The sequence below is a fragment of the Borostomias antarcticus genome, assembly GCF_949987555.1.
Source record: "Borostomias antarcticus genome assembly, chromosome: 1".
Lineage (NCBI taxonomy): Eukaryota > Metazoa > Chordata > Actinopteri > Stomiiformes > Stomiidae > Borostomias > Borostomias antarcticus.
The window spans coordinates 43,770,108-43,793,946 of record NC_140234.1 but is presented as its reverse complement, the minus strand read 5'-3'; the positions used below and the strand labels follow the sequence as shown (position 1 = coordinate 43,793,946).

General features: G+C 47.7%; 1 protein-coding gene across 1 annotated transcript in view; it reads left to right on the top strand.

Annotated features, from left to right (window-relative positions):
- veph1 (ventricular zone expressed PH domain-containing 1) overlaps window positions 1-23,839 on the top strand; it is a gene marked incomplete at both ends in the record, with an annotated part of 136,069 nt that overhangs the window by 71,326 nt on the left and 40,904 nt on the right. The window contains 5 exons of the mRNA XM_084445846.1: window positions 6,158-6,381; window positions 11,130-11,342; window positions 11,516-11,895; window positions 17,008-17,147; window positions 17,577-17,711. Coding sequence (XP_084301972.1) covers window positions 6,158-6,381; window positions 11,130-11,342; window positions 11,516-11,895; window positions 17,008-17,147; window positions 17,577-17,711 — 1,092 coding nt within the window. The remainder of the gene's footprint in view (window positions 1-6,157; window positions 6,382-11,129; window positions 11,343-11,515; window positions 11,896-17,007; window positions 17,148-17,576; window positions 17,712-23,839) is intronic.

The following is a 23,839-nucleotide window of genomic DNA, read 5'->3' as shown; positions in this document are numbered from 1 at the left end:
AGCGTTAACCCTGTTTAAAGAATGGCCGGCCGTGTTTGGGAGGCCGTATTTGGGCGGCTTGTGGACCTGTCCTGTGTTTTGAATCTGCTCCAGAATTTAAAGGGTTCTAACGTGGCCCATGCTACACCCTTCCACCGACTATCGTGAAAATCGGTGCAGTAGATTTTGTGTAATCCTGCTGACAGACGTACATACGGACGGACGGATTTACACATGCCACCGAAAACATTACCTCTTGCCCTGCGCTGGGCGGAGGTAAAAACACCGGTCCAATGTAGCGGCAAGCAGCAATAACGGGGCCAAGCGCAACGCATCAAAGGCGACTGGCAAAACACGCATTTCAGCTATTATAGTATGTGAAAAATCCACACAACAGCTGCTGCTCAACGTCTGTGATTTATTGTGCAGGTGCACAATGTCTTGACCTGGCTAGGTCTTCTTCAGGTGAGTATTTACAATGACCCGTGACTATTTAAAAAGGAATCACATCATGTCACAATAATTGGTTTGTGCGCACCTGATGCCAATTTGCTATAATTGGAAAATGACACTCCCACAAAGCAAGAAATAATAATAATAAAGTTAAAAATATACAAAATCTGTACAAAAATGTACAATTGAGGAAGAAAGTAACCCAATATAATAAGAAATAATGATAAACAAAAGAGTATCAAGTGTTTCCACATATAATGTTAACAAGGGCACAGACTATTACACTAGAAGTTGGTTGCAGTACAGTGTATATGTTATGGTCAATGTGAGAAAAACGGGGAATGTGAGCTTTTCCCGGTTATTGCGCACAATCTCCGACCGTACGGGAGATGTGAGAAATACTAACCAATTTCTCACATCTCCCGCAAGGTCGGGGAATGTGCACATTACCCGGGAGATGTGAGAAACGCACATGTTTCTCCTTCATTCCCCGCGAGGTCGGGGAATGTGTGCAATAACCGGGAAAAGCTCACATTCTCCGTTTTCTCAGAGAGTCTCCAAAAGTAGTAAAAAGCATGGAAAGGACATGATCCAAACATTTTTGTGATTGCAAAATTGGAGGCAGTCAAATACTTCAGTGCCAGAGTCCACAGACAGATCCAGAGGAAGGCTGAGATATCATCATCCTCATTCATGCCGTCAGGCTGTAGAGCACGGAGGGAGACGGTCCAGTACACCTCCTTGTGTAAAAGGAGGGTCTGGATGTTGTATCCAAGGTTAACTTTTTCTATCCCCATACATTTCATTGAGGCGACTGAGTGTCCCATTTTATTGAAGTGAGCGGCCACTGGGCTTTTGGGGTTCTTGGTCCTGATATTGGATCTGTGCTCACTAATTAGTGTTTTCAAGGCTCTGCTGGTTTGTCCCACATAGGCTGGACCACAAGGGCGTTTGAACATGTATACAGTATCAGTTTTGTAGTGGAACGTGATGGTTCCTTTTATCTTGATCTTTTTTCCAGTGTTTGGATGGTTAAAGGAATCACATTTTGAGGTGGAACCACATTGAAATTTCAGGTAGGGATGTTATCCAAGAAGGTCCAGGGTGCTGGGAGGTTGTGTTCCGACCTAACCAGGAGGGATCTGAAGTTGCTCTTGTACACGACCTCTGGTGGCCCCTTAGAATTGGACTTCAGTGTGGGATCAGAGTTAATGATCAATCAATCAATCAAAGCTTTATTTGTATAGTGCATTCCATACCCAGAGGCAACACAATGCGCTTTACAGAGAACAAGGGAGGTGGGCATACGACCCATCCCTACATATTCCAGAGGGAAGCAAAAAAACAGTATCACCCAGGGGCCAGATAAGTGAGCTGTAAAAAATCTTCCCTGACCCCTAATGATGTGCCAGTGCTCCAGAAGCACATTGTTGAATTCCCTACCCAGTGGTGAGTATGTTAGAAAACATTATTATTATTTCTTGCTTTGTGGGAGTGTCACTGGCGAAGACGCATAATAACACCAGGACTCACATATACAGTATACGTTGTCACTCACCCACACACATCAACACGAATAGCACTAGAACGTTCCGTTCCTCTAGGCTTGGCTTCTCTGAGTGCCAGCACTTCTTTGAAGGTAAAACTCAAGTGAAGTCAGTTCATGGCTGGCTTTCAATCACACCACTGAAATAACTAATGGACTAACTGGACCATATTGTGTTGGGCGTGAACACTGTTGACAAAGTGGACACGCACGCACGCACAAACACTTCTGGACTGAGATCAGTCGTTGGCGTAGTGTAGGGTCCGCGGTTAGTGTCGGTGTATACGGGGTCCTGGACTGTGGAGAGCCAGGCAGCCAGGCGACTACATGAAGGTTGATCCGTCCTGTACCCTTCCTCTCAGCTATGGACCTAAAACCTCTTTTCCTCTGTGTTTCCTCTCCTCTTTCACAACCTGGGTCCTGGGAGGGAGGGAGAGAGGGAGAGGGGAGAGAGAGAGTGGGGGGAGAGAGAGGAGAGGAGAGAGAGGGGCGGAGAGAGAGGAGAGGAGAGAGAGAGGGGGGAGAGAGAGAGAGAGAGGAGAGGGAGAGAGAGGGAAGAGAGAGAGGAGAGGGAGGGAGAGAGAGGAGAGAGAGAGGAGAGAGAGGGAAGAGAGAGGGGGAGAGAGAGAGAGGGGGGGTTGCAGTAGGACAGTGTGTGAGGGGTCCCAGTCACTCTCCGTAAGTGGACATTTAAGGCTGTTTAACGACAATTTTGGGAAATTAAGGGAAAAGGAAAATATGCCATGACTTCATGCGTGCACACACATACACACACACACACACACACACACACACACACACACACACACACACACACACACACACAGGCTAATCCTCTCCTGTTTCTTAGTCAGTCATCATCCCTTCCAAAAACTCATGCCATTGTCAACAAACGGACCCCCTCTCTGCACACACGCACACACACACACACACACACACACACACACACACACACACACACACACACACACACACACACACACTAACACAGCAAAGCACCCCCTCAGTGTCCTGTCTTTCCTCACTCTGACTCAGCGTGGAAAAGGATTCTGAGAAAGGCCTCCTGGGTGATGGCAAGGGAGTTTTCTACACATACACATGCTCTCTCTCTCTCTCTTTCTCTCTCTCTCTCTCTAACTCACACACACACACACACACACACACACACACATACAGTACACAGACACACACACACACAAATCGATGGAAACATTGTATTCACAAAGCAGAGCACAGTGAAGACAACACGGCCACGTCAGTCATCATTCTGAGATTCCGAATGATTCCCGGTCACACACACACACACACACACACACATACACAGACAGACACACACAACCATAGAGACACACACACACATACACACACACAAAGAGCAGTCCCGGCCTTGTAGGGTATAAGAGCAGGCCGTGGTGTTCCAGACCTCAGCTACAGGGAGAGCAGAGAGGAGAGGCACGGAGGACAGAACAAAAGAAATGGAGAAAAAGAGAGACAAGAGAGAGAGAGAGAGAGAGAGAGAGAGAGAGAGAGAGAGAGAGAAGAAAAACAAGTGACTGATCAAGGGTTTGGCTCGCCACTGGATCGCTGCTATTGCTTTTTCTGCTCGGAAACATACAAACATACGAACACAGTTGCACTCGCTTAGCATACACACATTGTCTCTCTCTCTCTCTCTCTCTCTCTCTCTCTCTCTCTCTCTCTCTCTCTCACACACACACACACACACACACACACATTGATTCAGCACCTTTTTGTAATTAAAAGCATGGCATTGTGTGTTTGTCTCCTGAGGAGCACTGAATCCTGCTGTGAATTCTCATGTATCATGCCAGACACTCGAGCACACTCCTGTTCTGCTTTTTATACTGTAACATTTTCAGGAAACAAGAAAATTCATCATCAAACACAACAGCTCACTTAGCTCTCTCTCTCTCCCTCTCCCTCTCTCTATCTCTCTCTCAAATACACACGTTCTACTGCTGAAGCACGAGAGGTTTGTGCTCCACAAGTGCGCGTGTGTCTCCCGGGGAGCAGTGAATCTGCCTGCGTAAACACATTCATCTAAGTGGGGCTTTTCAACTTTTTTTAATGACCATGTCGGGAAATGAGACAATTAAGAATCAAAACTCATGTCACGCTTGCTCTTTTTTTTCCGTTGCTTTGCTGATACTCATGCCAGCGCCACAGGGCAGCGCCCTCAACTTCTATTCACGCTGGGAAACGGTGTGTGAAGTCTGCTGTTCCAACGCAGCGTCAACACGCCCGGGCCCCCCGGCACCATCAGCCAAGTTACAGTAGTCGCGCTGAACACGCTTAACACGCTGAGAGCGCATCTCGCCGGTGACCCATTCTCACCCATTCCCTACTCCGGCGGCCTAACAGCAGCCCGGTTAAACCCCGACCAGAGAGACATTTCCCAAGCTACACGGTCACAGACATTCCTCTCTCCACTTTCGCAAGGTGTTTGTGCGTCACATAATGACTAGGTGCTCCGCCGCCTGTCTGCGCCAGCCCCAGGACACGTGGGTTTCCTGACTCTGGGAAGACCTAAAGCCGCACTTCTTGCTCGCCGTGCCCGTAGATCATTCCTCCGGGGTTCAGCGGTTCATGCCGTGCCCGTAGATCATTCGTCCGGGGTTCAGCGGTTCATTCCTCCGGGGTTCAGCGGTTCATGCCGCGAGGGGTTACCGCAGATAGACGAGATGAAGAAGAACGACACTTAAAAGGGATGACATAGAGAGAGGGATGACATACAACAGGCACGAGGTGGAAAGCCAAAGCTGATTAGAGGAGAAGAGAGAAGAAAAGCATGTCCTCTCATTAGACTCCTAATAAGGGGGCTCTTTGTAATCCTCTTATTATCAATCATTTTTATCAGCCTCTAAAGAGTCTCTTTATGAGTGATTTAATAAAGCCATATGGGAGTTGGAGAGGCAGGCTGTTAGGGTTAGGGTACGCGTTGAGCCTAGCGTGTTCATATCAGCGATGGCGTGTGACCAGTACACACATGGCATGTGACCAGTATATACATGGTAAATGGACTGCACTTATTTACTGTAGCGTTTTTATCCAAATCCTTTACAATGAAAGCCTCTCATTCACCCACTCCCACACACATACACACATCAGTGGCATGCAAGGTGCTAGCCTGCTCATTGGGAGCAATTTGGGGCTTGGTGTCTTGCCCAGAGACACTTTGACATGTTGTCAGGAGGAGCAGGGATTCGAACCGCCAACCCTACGATCATCGGACGACCCGCTTTACCTCCTGAGCTATACAGCCGCCCCTACACACCCCTAGCTGCCAGCTGTACATGCCCCCCCCTCCGGTTCAGCACCTGTTGATAGAGAATCCAAATAAACAACGTTTGACAGGTTGACATGGCGGTCGGATGCACAAATACACAGAGCGCCTCACTAGGTCTTAGTCCCGCTGCAGCTCACTGTTTTTTTGCCAGATGTCGGGCACGAGTCCCGCGTGACGTGACTTAAGTTGAATTGAAAGTGAGAGATGGTGTTGATTAAGTGTGCTTGCGTGTGTGCGTTGAACACATCGCGCATGCGTTGTTCAGCGTCCTCCAACCACATTCTTCTCTTGTTCTCGCAGTCTTGTGCGTGTCTGTTGTAAACGTGTCTCTAGTCTGGGTTGTGCTCTTTTGATGTCCGTTGTAATGCTGCTGCTGTGACAGTGCAGTTCCCCCATGGGTGATCGATAAAGTACCGACCATCCACCCACCCACCTCAGCTCATCCTAGCTGCTAGCCAGCTTAACCTCTCTCCCTCCCTCTCTCTCTCCCTCCCTCCCTCCCTCCCTCCCCTTGCATCCCCCCACCCCCTCTCCCTCCCTCTCTCTCTCCCCCTCTCTCTCTCCTCCTCCTCTCTCTCCCTCTCTCTCCCCCTGCATCCCCCCACCCCCTCTCCCTCCCTCCCCCACCCACTCTCCCTCCTTCCCCTCCCTCCCCCACCCCACCCCCCTCTCCCTCCCTCCCCCACCCACTCTCCCTCCTTCCCCTCCCTCCCCCACCCCACCCCCCTCTCCCTCCCTCCCCCACCCCCTCTCCCTCCCTCCCCCACCCCACCCCACCCCCTCTCCCTCCCTCCCCCACCCCCTCTCCCTCCCTCCCCACCCCCCTCTCCCTCCCTCTCCCTCCCTCCCGCTCCCTCTCCCTCCCTCCCCAGGCCCAGGCCCGTAGCTCCCTGCTCTACCTGGTGTCCCTGCTGGGCAGCATGGAGCACAGCGTCCACCACACCCTGCTGCTGGAGATCCGGGCTCTGACGGACCGGCACGCCTCCGTCCTGGGCGGCGGAGCCAAAGACATCTACAGGATGAGCAACAGCTTCACCGCCATCGCCCAACTGCTGGGGCGCCGCCTGGAACACGAGGCCACCGCCATCGACTGCAGGTGGATGCGCGTGCGGAAACCCAAAAGACAGGCAAAGGCACAGAGTCAAGCAAAAAAAAAAAAAAAAAACATTTACACCCAAACGCATCACATTCATACATGTACTGATACTCACAAATACATTTACACATACGCAAACACTGGTGCACACACACACACACACACACACACACAGCAGGCACACAGAAGACAGGCGAACCTCCAGTATTCTAAAACACACACACACAAACACACACAGCAGGCACACAGAAGACAGGAGAACGTCCAGTATTCTAAAACACACACACACGCAAACACACACAGCAGGCACACAGAAGACATGAGAACATCCAGTATTGTAAAACACACACACACACAAACACACACAGCAGGCACACAGAAGACAGGCGAACCTCCGGTATTCTAAAACACACACACACAAACACACACAGCAGGCACACAGAAGACAGGAGAACGTCCAGTATTCTAAAACACACACACACACAAACACACACAGCAGGCACACAGAAGACAGGAGAACGTCCAGTATTCTAAAACACACACACACACAAACACACACAGCAGGCACACAGAAGACAGGAGAACGTCCAGTATTCTAAAACACACACACACAAACACACACAGCAGGCACACAGAAGACAGGAGAACGTCCAGTATTCTAAAACACACACACACACAAACACACACAGCAGGCACACAGAAGACAGGAGAACGTCCAGTATTCTAAAGCCCTGTGGACTATTCATTACAGCCGTTTGGGTTTTACTACAGTGTTGCCATTGTGTTGGCTTGTTAAAAATCAACCAAACCACTGCAGTGCCAAAGCAAATGATCAATTACATGTTACTTTTTTTTTTCAATCAATATTTCAGGAATCAAAACCTTCGCCTCATAATAATTACCTAATGATTACAGTGGAGACAGATGTGTGTGGGCGTGCGCGTGCGCGTGCGCCTGTGTTTAAGAGACAGCCTGTAATATGGGCCTTAAGTGTGCATATTGACTGAGTTTCAGCTGGCAGGGCTGTGAGAATGGCACGCACACTCCGGCCAAGCCGGCGCTCCGAAACCAGAACATTGTGTGCGACTGGCTTCCACAGGCTTCGCTTGGGGTCTCTCTGGAAAATAAAGACTCAGAAAAATGCAGGGGGCTTTATTGGAAAAAGAACAGGGGATGAGAAGAAGAAAAAAAAAACAAGGAGCAGTTGAAAGGATTCTTTCAGCGGACGAGTGGTAAAGTTGACGGATTGATTGTGTGTGTGTGCGCGTGTGTGTGCGCGTGCGTGTGTGTGTATTTTGAACTGCTTCCAAAGGTGTAATGGTCTGCCCACTTCTTTCAGGTCTACTCCCTCCTATGGTGTTAGCTCTTGCCAGATTAGTCCGGCCAAGTGTGTGAGTGTTCAGTGGCGCCGGCGGGATTCTGTTTTAGTACGCACAAGAACCGCCAGCCCGTGTGTAGGGCTACCTTTAATGTCTGGGTTCCCACACACATACATACAGTACGCAGTCTACTCAGTGAGCGAGAGAGAGAGATTGATTCATGTATTTTTTTTTACACTAACGTTACCAATACAACGCCACCATAAAACTCTGATAAGCCTACCTCACGCATTTCAAAAACCAGTCAAATGGCGTGAAAAAACAGCCAGATAAATAATAATATACAATATAGTCCAGAAATGTGCAATAAAAGTTGCCATTAAGCGCAAGAGCAACAGATTCCTTCATTTAGATATATAGACAGACTGATAGATATGGGGCGTAAGGTGGCTGTATGGTTCAGGAGGTAGAGCAGGTTGTCCAATGATCGTAGGGTCAGCGGCTCAAATCCGAGCTCCTCCTGACAACATGTCAAAGTGTCCTTGGGCAAGACACTCCCAATGAGCAGGCTAGCACCTTGCATGGCAGCTGCCGCCATTGGTGGTAAATGGACTGCACTTATATAGCGCTTTTCCACCTTAGCGGCACTTAAAGCGCTTTACAATGGCCTCTCATTCACCCATTCACACACACACCAATGGCGGTAGCTGCCATGCAAGGTGGTAACCTGCTCATTGGGAGCAATTTGGGGTTAGGTGTCTTGCTCAAGTGCGTCACACTTGACATGTGGATAGTCGGAGCTGGGATTCGAACCACTGACCCTTCGATCATTGAACGACCCGCTCTACCAACTGAGCTACAGCCGCCCCCTGGTGTGTGTATCTGTGTGTGAATGGGTGAATGAGAGGCCTTCATTGTAAAGCGCTTTGGATAAAAGTGCTATATAAGAGCAGTCCATTTACCATAGACAGACGGATACTTTAACCATCATCATAAGAACAGCTAGGCCTAAAGATAATAACAATATGCAACAAGACCAAATCAAGCCGCTACAGTAAACAATCAGAAGAGCAAAGAAATGAAAATGAAATACTATTCCTACCTATGTGAAGTTCATTCTGCGTTTCCCTGTTGCATCAAACTCTTGCCGAACAGCCTCCGCATCAATTCCAATATCATGATGGAAGTCCACTCAGTTGCTTGTTAGTCATCGTTTCCTTAGATTCAAGCGACATAAACAGCTGAAGGAGTGCTCAACACTGGCATCGTTAGGAGAATCCTCATGACTGTGTTTATGTTGGGGTAGAAGTCTGCAGTCAGTCTCCAAACCTGGCAGATGTCACTAATGGCAGGTATATCATTCCTACTGTGCTGCAGCGTCAACATTGGGCATCAGCACCATACTCCTCCTCTCTCTCCTGCCATGAACTGTTCGTCAACAGTGGCAATTTGTCGGGTAGAAGGTACTGGGCTCAGGTGGTTGATGAACAGCAAGGAAATGTTTATTTTCCAGTACTCTTGTGGGCTTGCAGCAGGTGTGTTAGACCTGTGGGTTTGTGTTTTGGCGATGGGAGGCAATGATGGAGACCATGCTTTCTCCCATGTTTCACTGTATGCAGAATTATCTGGTTTGCTCTCAAATACTGTCACTAGATCCCTAGCCATCTCAGTGGCTACTGTATTGGTAATTCACCTTTCACTGTTACAAGATCCCTAGCCTTCTGAGTGGCTACTGTATTGGTAATTCACATTTCACTGTCACTAGATCCCTAGCCTTCTGAGTGGCTACTGTATCGGTAACATTTGGGGTGGTGATAGGGAAGCAGCTCCTGAGTAATAATAATGAAGCAGTCTGTGAACCCATAGCTGTAGTGAGCGAGGATGCTAATGGAACTACATTTGGCATCTCCATTTGTTTTCAGCTCAGCCATGGTCGTTAACACATCATCGTGGTTAACAGTAGACAGGCACCTATCATGCTGAGACCAGCGGGCATCAGAGAACTTTTGGACGTGTTTCTTGCTGCTACTGTTGCTCAGTAAGCACTGTAACCACTTTGTGGAGGCTGTAATGAAGCTTACTATTTCACTCACAGCTCACTGTGTTCAGGGAACGACAGGGAGAGGTCGGACATATGATTTAGACAGTGCATGTAGACTGCAGCTGGGTACTAAACTCTAATGCGTGCCTGAACGCCTCGTACCTTTCCAGCACCACACTGCTCCTGTCCAACCATAGGAGCAGGATCTAAATCCACTTCTCTTAATCTGTTCAACAGAAGTTGGGGATAAAGTCTCAAGCTGTAGAAAAAAAATCCCCCCAAAGCCTCTCGCACTGAGTAGCTGCCAGGACAGCCCATGTACAGTATATACTTTACTTTATTGAGTTTATTTGAGCAGGGACAGTGCATACCAATCCACCAAGATGGACATGAAGCATGAATACAACTGTAAATATGCCAGCATTAGCAGGGTTGCTAATTTTCAGCTGCAGTCCCTGAGGTAGATGTTAAAGCCTGGTAAAATACATAATATAAAATGTATTGCACTTGACCGTAGGCTACATCTCATCCCTCAGGACGACATTTCAGAAGCGCATGAAAATGACTACGCTCATCTACAGTATGTGGACCCAAATGGATGTTTTTCTGTACGCAAAAAGGCAGTTAGATCGATGACTGCTTTGAGTCCATATTGCACTATATTGCTTGTTGGTGTGAGGGATCTCACTTGGAATAGATAGACTGGCTTTCCCAAGGCAACATTAAGAAATTCAGCTGTGTGCAGTTGTGTCAGACTGGCCGTGCTTGCTCTATTCAATTACCAGAAAAAAAAGAAAAGAAAAAAGATTTTAAAAATAAATAAAAATCTATTCAACTACCAGGAAGAGTAAGAGATTTAGAAAATCCAACCAATCCAAAAAGTAGGTAGGCTGACTTTCATTCCAAGGATGAAAAATCGGCTACCCTTTAACCTCTATAACCAGTGACGTTAACACCAATCATTGGCCTTCAAATGTATTTGAGTCAAACGGCAAGTGTTCGTTGGCTTAGGGTAACGTAACAGTAGTGAGTGGGTGCAGCCAAAAATGCATCAAAAGCACATTAATCAATAAAAAAAGAATACAAAGACAATTATTTTCAAGATAGAATGTTATATATATATATATTTAACATTCTATCTTGAAAATAATTGTCTTTGTATTCTTTATATATATATATATATGGGTGTTTGTGTTCCTTTTTGGTTTATTTGTATGTGCATGTGTGTATGCATGTTTATCTGTGTTTGACATTAGAGGAAAACTTAATTTAAACTTTAAAGACCATTACCTTCATTTCTTGCCTGTGTGTGTGTGTGTGTGTGTGTGTGTGTGTGTGTGTGTGTGTGTGTGTGTGTGTGTGCGCGCGTGCGTGTGTGTGCGTCTCAGAGTTGAGGAGGACTCGGAGTGCCCCCCGTCCCCCAGCTCGTCGGAGTCGGGGGCCGGAGTGTGTGCAGGGGGTCCGGAGCAGCGTCTGCAGGTGAAGATCCAGGCCTTCCAGGAGAAGATGGGGGAGGAGGAGGGGGAGTCCCCCGCCCCCCAGCGCAGGTACAGCCTGGGGCAGGCGGAGCGAGACCAACGCAGGGAGATGCGATTCAACAGGTGTGGACACCTGCAAATGTGTCATTGGCCGTTGTCTTTTGTCTTTCATTTCTCTTCTCCCCCTCTTTTTCTCTTTAATTTATCTTTTTTCTGACTTGACATGAAAGTGATTTTTGACCTTCGCTGAGGGTGAATGACACGACTTTGAATGATGGAGTTATGGTCCAACCCAGGTCGAAGAGCCTGGCTCTGCACGTGGTGCGGTCGCGCTCCGCTAACTCCGACAGCAGTCCGGACGGCGAAGAGGCGGAGCCCACCTCGGAAAACATCCCCTCCGATGGCCCGCCTGGCCGGCAAACCCACGGCCTCGAAGTCCCTCCCATGGAGGGGGAACCGGCCAGTGAGAGCTCCCCGCCTGTCTCCACGGGCATGCCATTGGATAAAGGGAGGAAGGAGGCGGAGGGAGAGGAGGAGAGGTACAGAGAGAAGCACGAGGAGAGACGGGAGGGAGACAGGCTGCATGTCCACCTGAGAGACAACATGGAGGAGATCAAGAAGTTCTGCTCAGACATGGAGCAGCAGTTCCCCATCCCAGAACACTGTGTCATAGAAGGTATACACTCACACACACACACTCTCACACACTCTCACACACACACACACACACACACACACACACACACATGCACACATGCACACACACACACCAGACACACACACACACACCAGAGATGCGCACCACACACACACACACACACACACACACACACACCAAAGATGCGCACCACACACATACACACACACACACAACACACACACCAGACACACACACACACACACACACACACACACACACACACACACACACACACACCAGAGATGCACACCACACACACACACACACACCAGACACACACACACACATACCAGACACACACACACGCACACTGTGTGAGGGATATGGATCATGCGTATGGAAGTATATCATGGTTTACACACCGAGGCCCTAGTCTTGCACTCTAATAACCCTCTGTCACTGAGCTGGGCTGCACAGGATGTTGCAATCGAAGGAGTTTGTGTGTGTGTGTGTGTGAGCGGGCATGTGAGTGTTTGTGTGCGCACACTGTAACCTGTTGAATTCCACAGTTAGATTGCAGTCAGATGTGTGGGCTTTGGCTGATTAATGATAGTGTTACTGGTCACCCTCACACACACACACACACACACACACACACACACACACACACACACACACACACACACACACACACACACACACACACACAGGAGTCTGTAGGATGCTCATTGCTGATTAGTGTCTCTTAGAGTGGGTCTTTATTTTGACATGAGCATTGAGAAGGAAATTATTAATGTGAATCCACACACACACACACACACACACACACACACACACACACACACACACACACACACACACACACAGTAAATTACAACATACACTGTGAATAAACTCTACCAGGCGTGCACACACAGACAGGAACACACACACATCCTGCCATCTACCCTACTGAGCTCAGACACTGCTAGACTCTTCACAGAAACACTACCCACACACGCTCCAATACATGAAAGTAGATCCTGAAATTAGAGCCAAAATATAATGGCCTTGATCATGAGATGATAACCTCCTAAACATGAACAAGTGCACAGCGAACCTGTCGTCCCCCACCCACAATGCATGTCCTCATCATGTACAGTTGTTGAATGAAATGGGTTGTCTTCTCGCCATCTAGTGGTCAGTAAAATCGCCCAAAGGTCAAGTGGTGGACATCATTGGATTCCTCTTGGTCTACAGAATCTAGCTAGCCTTGTTTTGAGTAGTTAGGAGGGTTGTCAAACAATATTCGAACTGGGCCTCTGTGTTTCGCTTCTACTCAGAACCAAATAGGAAATGTTCAACCATTCACACGTATTACACTTTACCGAAAGGTTCAGTGTAATATGGTGCATTATGTAACTTATGAATATTGTTCTCTGGTGCCTCACACATATCATCCTGTCGACTCACGAGCTGTTTTACATGTCCGACTGCTTGCAGGATAATGAAAGGATTCGGTGTAGTATCAGGGTTTTTCACGCTAAATTTTTTTGGGAAACCTGTGTTTTATGCCGAGTATCCTACCAGCATATATATAGGCCTGTATTCTTTGCTGTCGTCTGACTGAGCTCACTTTTCACAATCGTGGGAAATGTCCCAACATGACACAAAATGGATATGAAGGCAAAATGTTTAAGATACTGATAACCTGTCTATTAATTATCTTGATTATTAGTGGTCCAAACCATGGACAATGCAAGAAAGAGGGATGGGCTGCACTTGAAATATGCTATCAAACACATTTGAAGAGGATTTGAATTGCTATTTTTCTTCTCAATTTTTTGAATTTGGGGATTTTCCTTTGGCTCTGGCTAAAATCTCTTTGGGGGCTCCAAAAAATCCTCTATGCAGGAAAAACCCTGAGTATGAGCATTGTGTTACAGTACATTCGCCCTGATTCTCGCTCTGAGTGGTGTTAATGATTAAAGTGAAATTTCAAGCAGGGAACGCGGAGCCCCAGTACCTTCGCAGAGCTGCGTGGCTCAGTCAGTGTCAACTGTTGAAGAGACAGCTGCTCTGTACTGTCTGACTCAACCTCACAGATTCCCCATCTAACGCATGATTAAAATTGTCACTGTTGGAAAACGTATATGACTTAGCCGTACTTTATCTCTGATCTATATAACATGATCGAACCACCTAACCCCGATACTAAGCTATGAGAATATTTATATCGTTAATATTTAACATTTAGAGCAAGCACCAAAAGAGCTACTAAACACCTCAAGCTCTGAACTCTGTGGATTTAGAAAGTAGACGGGCTCCTGATTGGAATAGTCTGTACTTTTACTGAGATACCAAGCATGGTTTTTTGTTGAACAAAGCGGAATGTACTTGGCTATGGGGGAAATTAACTGTGGCGAGCGCCCCCAGGTGGTGGGCTCTGGTACATGTGTGACGGACGCACAGGGGTCGACTCGATCTGAAGTCCCTTCCGACAATGAAGTCATAGAGAGAGCGCAGAGTTGTGTGTGTTGAGACGTCGCATACAGAATCCGCTAACTGGAACCAGATGGACCCTCGGCCTTTACACAGGGGTTCCCACACGCACAGAGGCTGGAGTCAAATTCTCTGCACCCCTCTACCCCCTCCTTCCTCCCCCTTTCCTCTCTCTACCCTTCAGCCCTTGTCTCACTTTCCTTCTACCATCACCCCTAACGCCACCTCCAATTGTCCCTTTGCCCCTTCCCCTCCTGCCCCTCCCTCCCTCTCTCTCTCTCTCTTTCTCTCTCTCTCTCTCTCCCTCCCCTCACCCCCCGCTGACACTCTTCCAGACCAGACTCTCCCGTCTGTCTCTCTCTCTCTCCCCTCTCTCTCTTTTCTCTTTCCTCTCTCTCTCTCTCTCCTCTCTATTTCTCTCTCGCATTCCTTCTCTCTCCCCTGATCCGGTCTGGGATGGGAGGATAACAACATACCAACATAGATCTAGCTGATGCATGTAACACTGTAACATGAACACATCAAACCAGCCCTAACGCTTACACAGACGTAGTCTTTGGTGTGTTTCAAACCACCTGTCTGGCTGAGCTGCGGCCCTCTGCTGGAGCCCAGTCTGAACATGATCTGTCTGCTCGCCAATGTTTGGGAGCTCCCCAGGGAGGAGTCCTCAGTCCTGCTGGGAAGCTAGGGTTGCTCCTCCTGATCCCCAACTGCCATGGGGTCGTAGTTGTGACATACTGAATTTAATGGAACTAGACAGCTGTGTATGAAACAAACAAACACACACTACACACACACACACACACACACACACACACACATACACACACAAGGCAGGGAGGTACACACACAGGCAGGGACGTATACCAACCATACACTGACACTACACCTGCAGGGCTGCACAGACACACACACACACACACACACACACACAGGCAGTGAAATGGATCAGAACAGAATGGAGGGGAGAGGTGGTGATAGTATGAGTGACAGGAGGGGAAGTCCCCTTTTCGACTCGCTGACATTAGATAGGGACAGCTAGGAGTCACACACACACACACACACACACACACACACACACACACACACACACACACACACACACACACACACACACACACACTTCAACAGAAGAGCATGTTATGAGTCCCGCCTTTGGCCTCATTAAGACTGGTTACAGTCACACGCACACGCACATGCACACACACAATCTAATTTCCTACAACGGTCTACAAGTTGGTGTCCTTTCCATACTCGCCACTGCAGGCGAACATCTCCCCTCAGGCGCTAGGACATCTGCAGAGAGAGGGAGAGAGAGAGGTTGTCGTCTCAGCATGATGATGTCATGGTTGTCTGCTGCTGCTCGGCGACCAGCATGTGAGCACACGGCCGTGTGACACGGCTCAGGCCTCTCACCCGCGTGACCAAGTACAACACGCGTCACTCTCCTCGCTCCTGCTCATGGATGAGATTTGTGCGTGTGTGTGTGCGCGTGTGTGTGTGTGTGTGCGTGCTCGCCCGACCGACAGATAGCCCTGCGAACGTGTTAAGGGAAACATGCACACACTCTAAAATACACATGCACACCAAGGTTATTATAGTTAACGAAAACTAACTAAAAAACGAAAACTAGTTGTGAAAAAACATTTTAGTTAACTGAAATAAAAATAAAAACTAGACTTTACAAAAAAACGATAACTAACTAAAACTGTATTGTGTGTTTACAAAACTAACTAAAATAAACTACAATTATTGAGAAAATGTCCTTAGTTTTAGTCTTTTTCATTTCATACATAAGCCTAGTATTTTGGGTGGATATGAAATCTATCCTCCATTTTTTTTTAGCTGTGTCCCTGCACAGAAGTAACCTGACGTGCGCCAGATGGTTTGTTTCACATGGAGTGAAACAACGTGAGCTTGTGAGATCAGGATGGTCTCACGAGACTAGCTCAGAAGAAAAAAAAACTAAAACTAATACTGAAACTAATAAAAACTAAACTAAAACTAAGCATTTTCTAAAAACTAAACTAAACTAGCAAACCTGCTTTAAAACTAATCAAAACTAAACTGAAATTGAAAACAAAAAGTTAAAACGATATAAAAATAAAAACTAATGAAAAAAGCTAAACTATTATAACCTTGATGCACACACAGACATGCAATGTGCTCAGGAACACGTGTGCGCGCCAACTCACCAGACACCCAGGGTGTTCTGGCACTAATTGAAAAAGCATACATTCAGATATATACACACAGTGCTCGCTCTCTAACACACACACCTTATATGTGCACACAAACACATACAAACACACAAATCCCACTGTGATTTAGGTTTATTAGCCATTTGGGTCTAGTTTAGAGAGCTTTGGTAGGGCTTTAGGAAGAATGTAATCTGTGTCAAAGGTAACACAGCAACAGACCTAAACCCTGCTCACAGAGAGAGAGAGAGAGAGAGAGAAAGAGAGAGATAGAGAAAGAGAGAGAGAGAGAGAGAGAGAGAGAGAGAAAGCAGGAAGAGATGAAGGGATTGAGTAAATCAAGTGATTGGGTAACCGGGGGCCCTCCAGTCAACCAATCCATTGATCTCACTGCCTGAACTGAACAGAATCCCTCTTTTAAAAACACATGTTTATGTTTGGGTTCTCTCCCTGTCCGTGTGCGCTGCAGACTCAGGCCGAGGCAGCGTGGCCAGGCTGTCCTTCTCCTGCCCTCTGAAGGGTCACTACTGCCTCTACGCCAAGTCTTGCTTCACCCTGACCAGCCGCCGACCGCACCTCTGGATCCACGTCATGCTGCTGCACCTGCAGGTAGGACCTCCCCCGGACCGCCTTCCTTTGTTGTGGCACCACTGAATGATGATGACAACAACAACAGAGAAAACAGGGATGGACCAGAGACTGCACCGTGGAATGTTCCGGGGCAACGCAACATGCTCCTTACAGCGTTCTCCAACAACAACGGAATGGCGGAACTCCGGATCTCGTACGATCTCAGAATTTGGACGTTTGATTTATCTTATCTTTTTTTTTCGTTATGAACCACTCTCTCTCTTTCTCCCCTCTATCCCCTTCTCTCTCTCTCTCTTTCTCTATCTCCCCTCTACCCCCCCTCTCTCTCTCTCTCCCTTCTACCCCCCCCTCTCTCTCTCTCTCCCCCTCTCTCTCTCTCTATCTCCCCTCTACCCCCCCCTCTCTCTCTCTATCTCCCCTCTATCCCCCTCTCTCTCTGCGCTCCAGAGTAAGTCTACTGTCCCCCTGTCCACCAAGGATGAGCGTGTCCAGAGGTTGGGGTCCCTCTGGGAGCAGACCCAGCTAAAAGGTGCTCACAGCTTGTCCATGGCCGTGACACAACACACCACCCTGCACAAGAAGGTACCTACGCAACACTGTTTTTGGAGGGTGGGGGTTGAAATTGTGTGGGGAAGTGTGTGATTCAAGATCAGTTTATTGGCATGTACTAGGGATTTGAGTAGGGTAATGGCATACGCTGTTGGAGATGACGTAGGACAGGGTGCAGGACAGGACAGTGCAAATACAAAAAATAATATGACCAATCAAAAGAAAGGCACGAATACAAAATTACGCAATATAACGTTTACAGAACGGCGTGTGGTGGGTGTATATGCATGCTCGCTGTGTTGTGCGAGTGTATGTGTGTGTGTGTGTCTGTGTTTGTAAATGTGTGTATGGGTGTGTATATGTTTGTGTGTGTCAGCTGTTTCCTTTCCTTCCTAAAAGTAATATCCACCAAACAGAAGAAATTATCTCATCAGGAAAACAAAGCGTTTGAGAGAGTACCGCCCTCTGAGGTCAAAGTTCAACATCGCTCTTTGTTTACCTCTACTCCTCCTTAAATGGGCTCTTCTGTAAGCAAATGTCCACTCTCACGCACTCTATCATTACAGGGCTTGTGTGTGTGTGTGTGTGTGTGTGTGTGTGTGTTTGTGTATATCAAACTCTCTCCTCATTATATGACAAGCAAAGTGGTCACTAGGAAATAATTAGACATACAAAGAAAATACAGCTGTCATTTATCTTTCTCCCAAATGAATGTTTTGGCTGGGGAGAGTAAGAGCGACTATAGCTTCCATATGGAATATGTATATGTTAGGCACGTGTTGCGTACACACACACACACACACACACAAACACACCAATTTATGTGTAGGAGGAAGAGGGTAGAGTAGTTTGCGCACGTGTTTCAACACACACACACACACACACACACACACACACACACACACACACACACACACACACAGTATCTAAGGAGAGGGCCCTAACTCTCATACAGCGTGATACTCATGCGAGCGAAGACCCAACGGACACGGTTCAACATATGGAGCAAATCTGACACAATATTAGATTTACACTTGTTTGTTCCTTGTTACACTCTTGTATATTTTGATGCTTTGATATTTGTATCTACTGTACACATGCATTTAATTAGGCCTATTTAGTTTGACTGTGCTCTAGGCAGGAAGGAAATACGGGTAGAAGGTGGAATTACAAATCAAACATTCAAACCTAGAAGCATGTGGCAGGGACTAGGAACAATGAGAAAATACAAAGAGACCTCTCATCCTCAGCGAGGGCTGACGCGTCTCTTGCTGAAGAACTTAACACTGGTCAAGGACTACATCTGCTCCCAGCTGCCCCGCGCACTAGACCATCTACAGTTCGCCTGTCGGCCAAACATCGCTCACATCCTCCACGCTGCCCTATCCACACCTGGATAAAGGGAAGGGGAATTATGTGAGGCTGCTGTTCATTGACTGTAGTTCAGCTTTCAACACCATAACCATAACCAAAAACATACTCGTCTCCAAACTTAGGGACCTGGAAATGAACACCTCCCTGTGCAAGGGTGGATCCTGGACTTCTGACGGGCAGACCTCAGGCATCTCATCTTCCCTCAACACTGGAGCACCCCAGGGGCCTCATTTATCAAAGAGCGTGTAAATTCAGGTGTAAAAGAGGGCGTACGACGAAAACGAGGAAAATGCGAAAAGTAGCGTACGACGAGAATATTTACACGCTTTTCGGATCTATCAAAAATGGCGTACACACTGCTGCGCCAAATTCACCACAGAAAATCCGACGGTGGCGGGGAAGAGAGCGGACGCGCACGCGCCCCGTGTTCTGCCCTCTCCACGCCCAAATTCAACCATATATGGTCAAAACTATGACAGCGCACAGCGTGGATACCCCGGAAGGAACCGACATAATATAGCGTGGAGCATAGGAAAGACAAATACGTTTATGGAAAAACGCGGAAAGAAGAGAAACTTTTCGGAGACGGAGGTGCATGTGCTTGTTGGTGAGGTCCACGCGAGGAAAGAAAATCATCTTCGGAAGGTAAGCTATTTGTACGAGCCTACATTTGTCTGATTGCTCCTACAGTTTAGGTAGCCTACTGTACGTTTCGTGCATCCTGTATTTGGCATAGGCTACACAGACATTCTGTATTACCTGGCTGTGAGGAAAGCAAACATTCCACACATTCTGTGGTAGGCTATGATTGATTTAGGACCAAAAACAGGGAACGATAACACAGATGACCACTTCATAATGTTAGACCACATTAAACATTTTCCCCTCTGGGAAATTAAGACTCTCATCTAAATCACCCGGTAAATCACACTTAAGCATTTATTTGGCTGCCAACAGAAAAACATATCAATTGAATATGGCTACACAATAAAATGTTTAATGCATAATCAAGTTAACAGACAAACTCAAAGAAAATGACTGAAATTGTTTCTCCAGACTCTGACGTGGGGTGGGACTCAGAGGAGGGGGAGTCTGCAGTGGTCCTTGACCTGACGGTCGTGCCCCCGCTGGTTGCAGCCTCTACATCCAGCGCCACGACCTCCAGTGCCTCCACCTCCAGCGCACCGGCCTCCACCTCCAGTGCCATCTCCAGCGCCTCCGTCTCCGTCTCCACCGCCCACGCCTCCACCTCCGGCTGCCAGCGTCCCTGCCTCAAGGGTCCCTGAGGGCTGGGCTTCCTCTCAGACGCTGTGCTGGAAGCTCATGACCCTAGAGGCCCAGAGGGAAATGGCAGAAGGGATTGGGGCAGTTGTGGGGCAGTTGTGCAGCAGTTGGTGGAGGTCACCACACTACACCACCAGAGCCAACAGGACATCCTCACTGCACTTCATTCCCTCACACATGCTGTCACGGACCTCACACTGTCACTCACTACCACACTCACGGACCTCACACAGTCACTCACTACCACACTCAAGGACCTCACACAGTCACTCACTACCACACTCACGGACCTCACACATTCACTCACAAACGCACTCACACACCTCACACAGTCACCCACCAACAGACAATAAAATGGTAGAAATGTGAACCTTACTTGTTTGTGTCTTCATAGCTGGCGCATGACCTCAGCGCGGGCCCTTTGGCCCCGCTGGTAAACCTCATGACGGGGAGGGGGCTGAGGGCTTGGGTCCTCATTTTGTGGTGGGGTCTTGACTGGTTCTCATTCTTATCAGCTTTGAATATACATCTTGGCAAACATAACAGAATGATGTATAAGGAGGGGACAGATACCTAGTGAAAGTACTATTGGTTGCTAGTAAAAAGACAATAATGAGGGCTTGGTATAAGGTGGAACCCCCAACCAAGGAGCAGTGGTGGGTGTTGTGGAGGAGATTTATGAGATTTATATATGCATTGAGGATGCAGGAAGGAAAGTTTGAAGGGAGATGGGAAAAATGGATGGATTATAGAAGGAAGTGTGATGATACCACTAATATTAAAATTGTCATATTTGAGTAAGAAAAAAAAGCTGCATGGATGGAAGTACCCATAAGCTGTTATTGTAAGTTTTTATGTTTTATTGTATTGTCGTTGTATGGATGGAAAATGCTTATAAAGATTAAAGTAAATAAGACAAAGAATATGTATCTTGGCTATGCACACACCAACAAGCCAGCCGTCACGCGCAGCGCCTGCCTCCAGTCTAGCCCCTACCCTGCTGTGCGCCAGGATGAATGAGTCATGCGTGGAGCCAGGCCACCGTGCCACTACACTTGTGATGAGCATGTCGGCGTCACATATGATTTGGGTATTTATAGTGTGCACATTTTAGCGATTCACATAGACGTATTCATTCACTGATGGTGCCCTTATGTGGGTGCAGTCGCCATCGCCGTCACCTCTTTGGAGTTCTATCTCGGCCAGTAGGCCGAGTAGCGCCGGATTCATTTAGGCTCGCATTACGCACAGGAGGACTGTCATTTATATGCTTACCAAACAGCAAACAGGTCCACATGATCACATATTAATGACAATCTAATTGGTCAATTATTGCCGTTTGATGGAGTGCCTGCATTAGGTGTGTGACATATAGCGCGGAAAGGTTTGGGACAGCGCATAGGTTCAGTTTGGGGAACAAATCCATATCGGACCATGAATGAGCCGGTTAGAGGACACGTCTAATCTTGCATTGCGATATATGTTTGTGCTGAATTGGGCTATTAGCCTACATGATTGTGCGTTCAGAAACTGTTGCTCTTATTCTCTCCATCAAACATTGTAATTCACCGACGCACCACCTGCGTCGCCAGTTCCCCCTGTGTTCAAAAAGGGTGTAGGAAACCGTGTAAATCGGTACGACAACCTGAGAGGTGTCCTACAAAAGCGTGTAGAAAGGCGACTAAATTTTCGCCCTTTCGGCTTGATAGATCGCAATGTGGGGGGGGGAAATGGCGTGCGCCTGAAATCGCGAAAAAGACCGTGTAAAATATGGCGTACCTCAATGATAAATGAGGCCCCAGGGCTGTGTCTTATCAACACTGCTGTACTCCCAGTACTCACACGATTGCATAGTCACCTTTGAACTCCAACTCCATCGTCAAGTTCACTGACAATACAGCTGTGGTAGGCCCAATCTCCAACATGGTAAACCCAATCTCCAACATGGTAAGCCCAATCTCCAACATGGTAAACCCAATCTCCAACATGGTAAACCCAATCTCCAACATGGTAAGCCCAATCTCCAACATGGTAAACCCAATCTCCAACAACGGTGAGAAGGCCTACCTGGAGGTAGTGGTGAAGGAGATGCTAGTGAACTACGGGTGGAAGGAGGAGAGGACCTACAGCCTTCTAAACATCAGTGGAAGCCCAGTGAAGAGGGTGGACAACTTCAACTATCTTGGTGTCCAGATCTCCATGGACCTGACATGGACTACAAACACAGACACTGTGGTGAGGAAGTCCAGGCAGAGACTGTATCACTTCAGACGTCTGAGGAAATTCCGAGTGTTACTCCAGGTACTTCAAGTTTCTATACATGCCCACTAAGAACATTCTGGCTGGGAACGTCACTTCCTGGTATGGGAGCAACACCGTAAGGCCCAGCAGAGATTGATACGGTCAGCGGAGTGTATCACAGGGGAGGCACTCCCACGCCTCCAAGACCTCTCAGAAGGTGCAAGACCAAGGCCAGGAGAATCGTGAAGGACCCCCATCGTGGATCAACAAACTACCTACCTACTTGTTACCCGACCGCACCACACCATAGAAACCACTCTCATGCCCGACTCAGCACTCTAGACTGGGGTATCGAATAGTGCCTGGTGTGTGACATGGTGGGAGTGCTTCTGTCAGAGGAGAAAGGAGGAAGACGTTGAGAAAGAGAGATGGAGGGGGAGAGAGGTGGGACAAACACAGAGGAGACACGGAGAGACGAGAGAAACCAAAAGGAGATTAAGAATCATATCTCTTTCTGTGTGCTGTGGATTTTCTCTTGCGCCCGTTCCTTCTCTTTCCGGCCTGTTGGTCGGGTCCGACCCCCTCTGGTCCTACGAGCAACACATGGGGTCGGATGGAGGGACGGGAGAGAAAGACAGAGGGAGGGAGGGAGGGAGGGGAGGATGAAAAGCTAATGAGAAGAGAAGAGGAAAAAGAGCTCCAGTAATAAATTGCCTGCTGATAGACCGATTCAAAGGGAGGCTGTAGAGAGACAGTTTTATAGGAGCTTGACAAGGATATGAAATATAGACCTGTCAATAGATATGGAAGAGATTCTTTATTATGGAATAAAAACCAGACCTAGGAGCGGAAGGAAGCAGGGGAGCGAGGAGGAGGAGTAAGAGAGAGAGAGAGGAGAGGAAGAAGGGGATATTGTGAAATGAGTAGGAGGAGAGGATAAGGTAGGAGCAGAGAGGAAGGAGATGGAGAGATGGAGAGAGGAAGGTGGAGGTTACGGTTGTAAAAAACAAAAATAAAAGTCAAAGGAGGTACAGTAGAGGGCTGACATGCGAGAGCGGTCGTCTGCGTCAGTGCCTGTTTTAAATGTCAGGACCCCTGCCTCTTTCACCTGAGATGTGTTTTCAATGAAGGGCTACCAGTTTATTACCACACAGCCTGACTCACTTACAGTTAAGAGTTACATTCTGTTGCTGTGTGTGTGTGCATGTGTGTGTCTCCCCATGTGCATGTATATACGTGTGCGCGTGTGTGAGTGTGTGTGT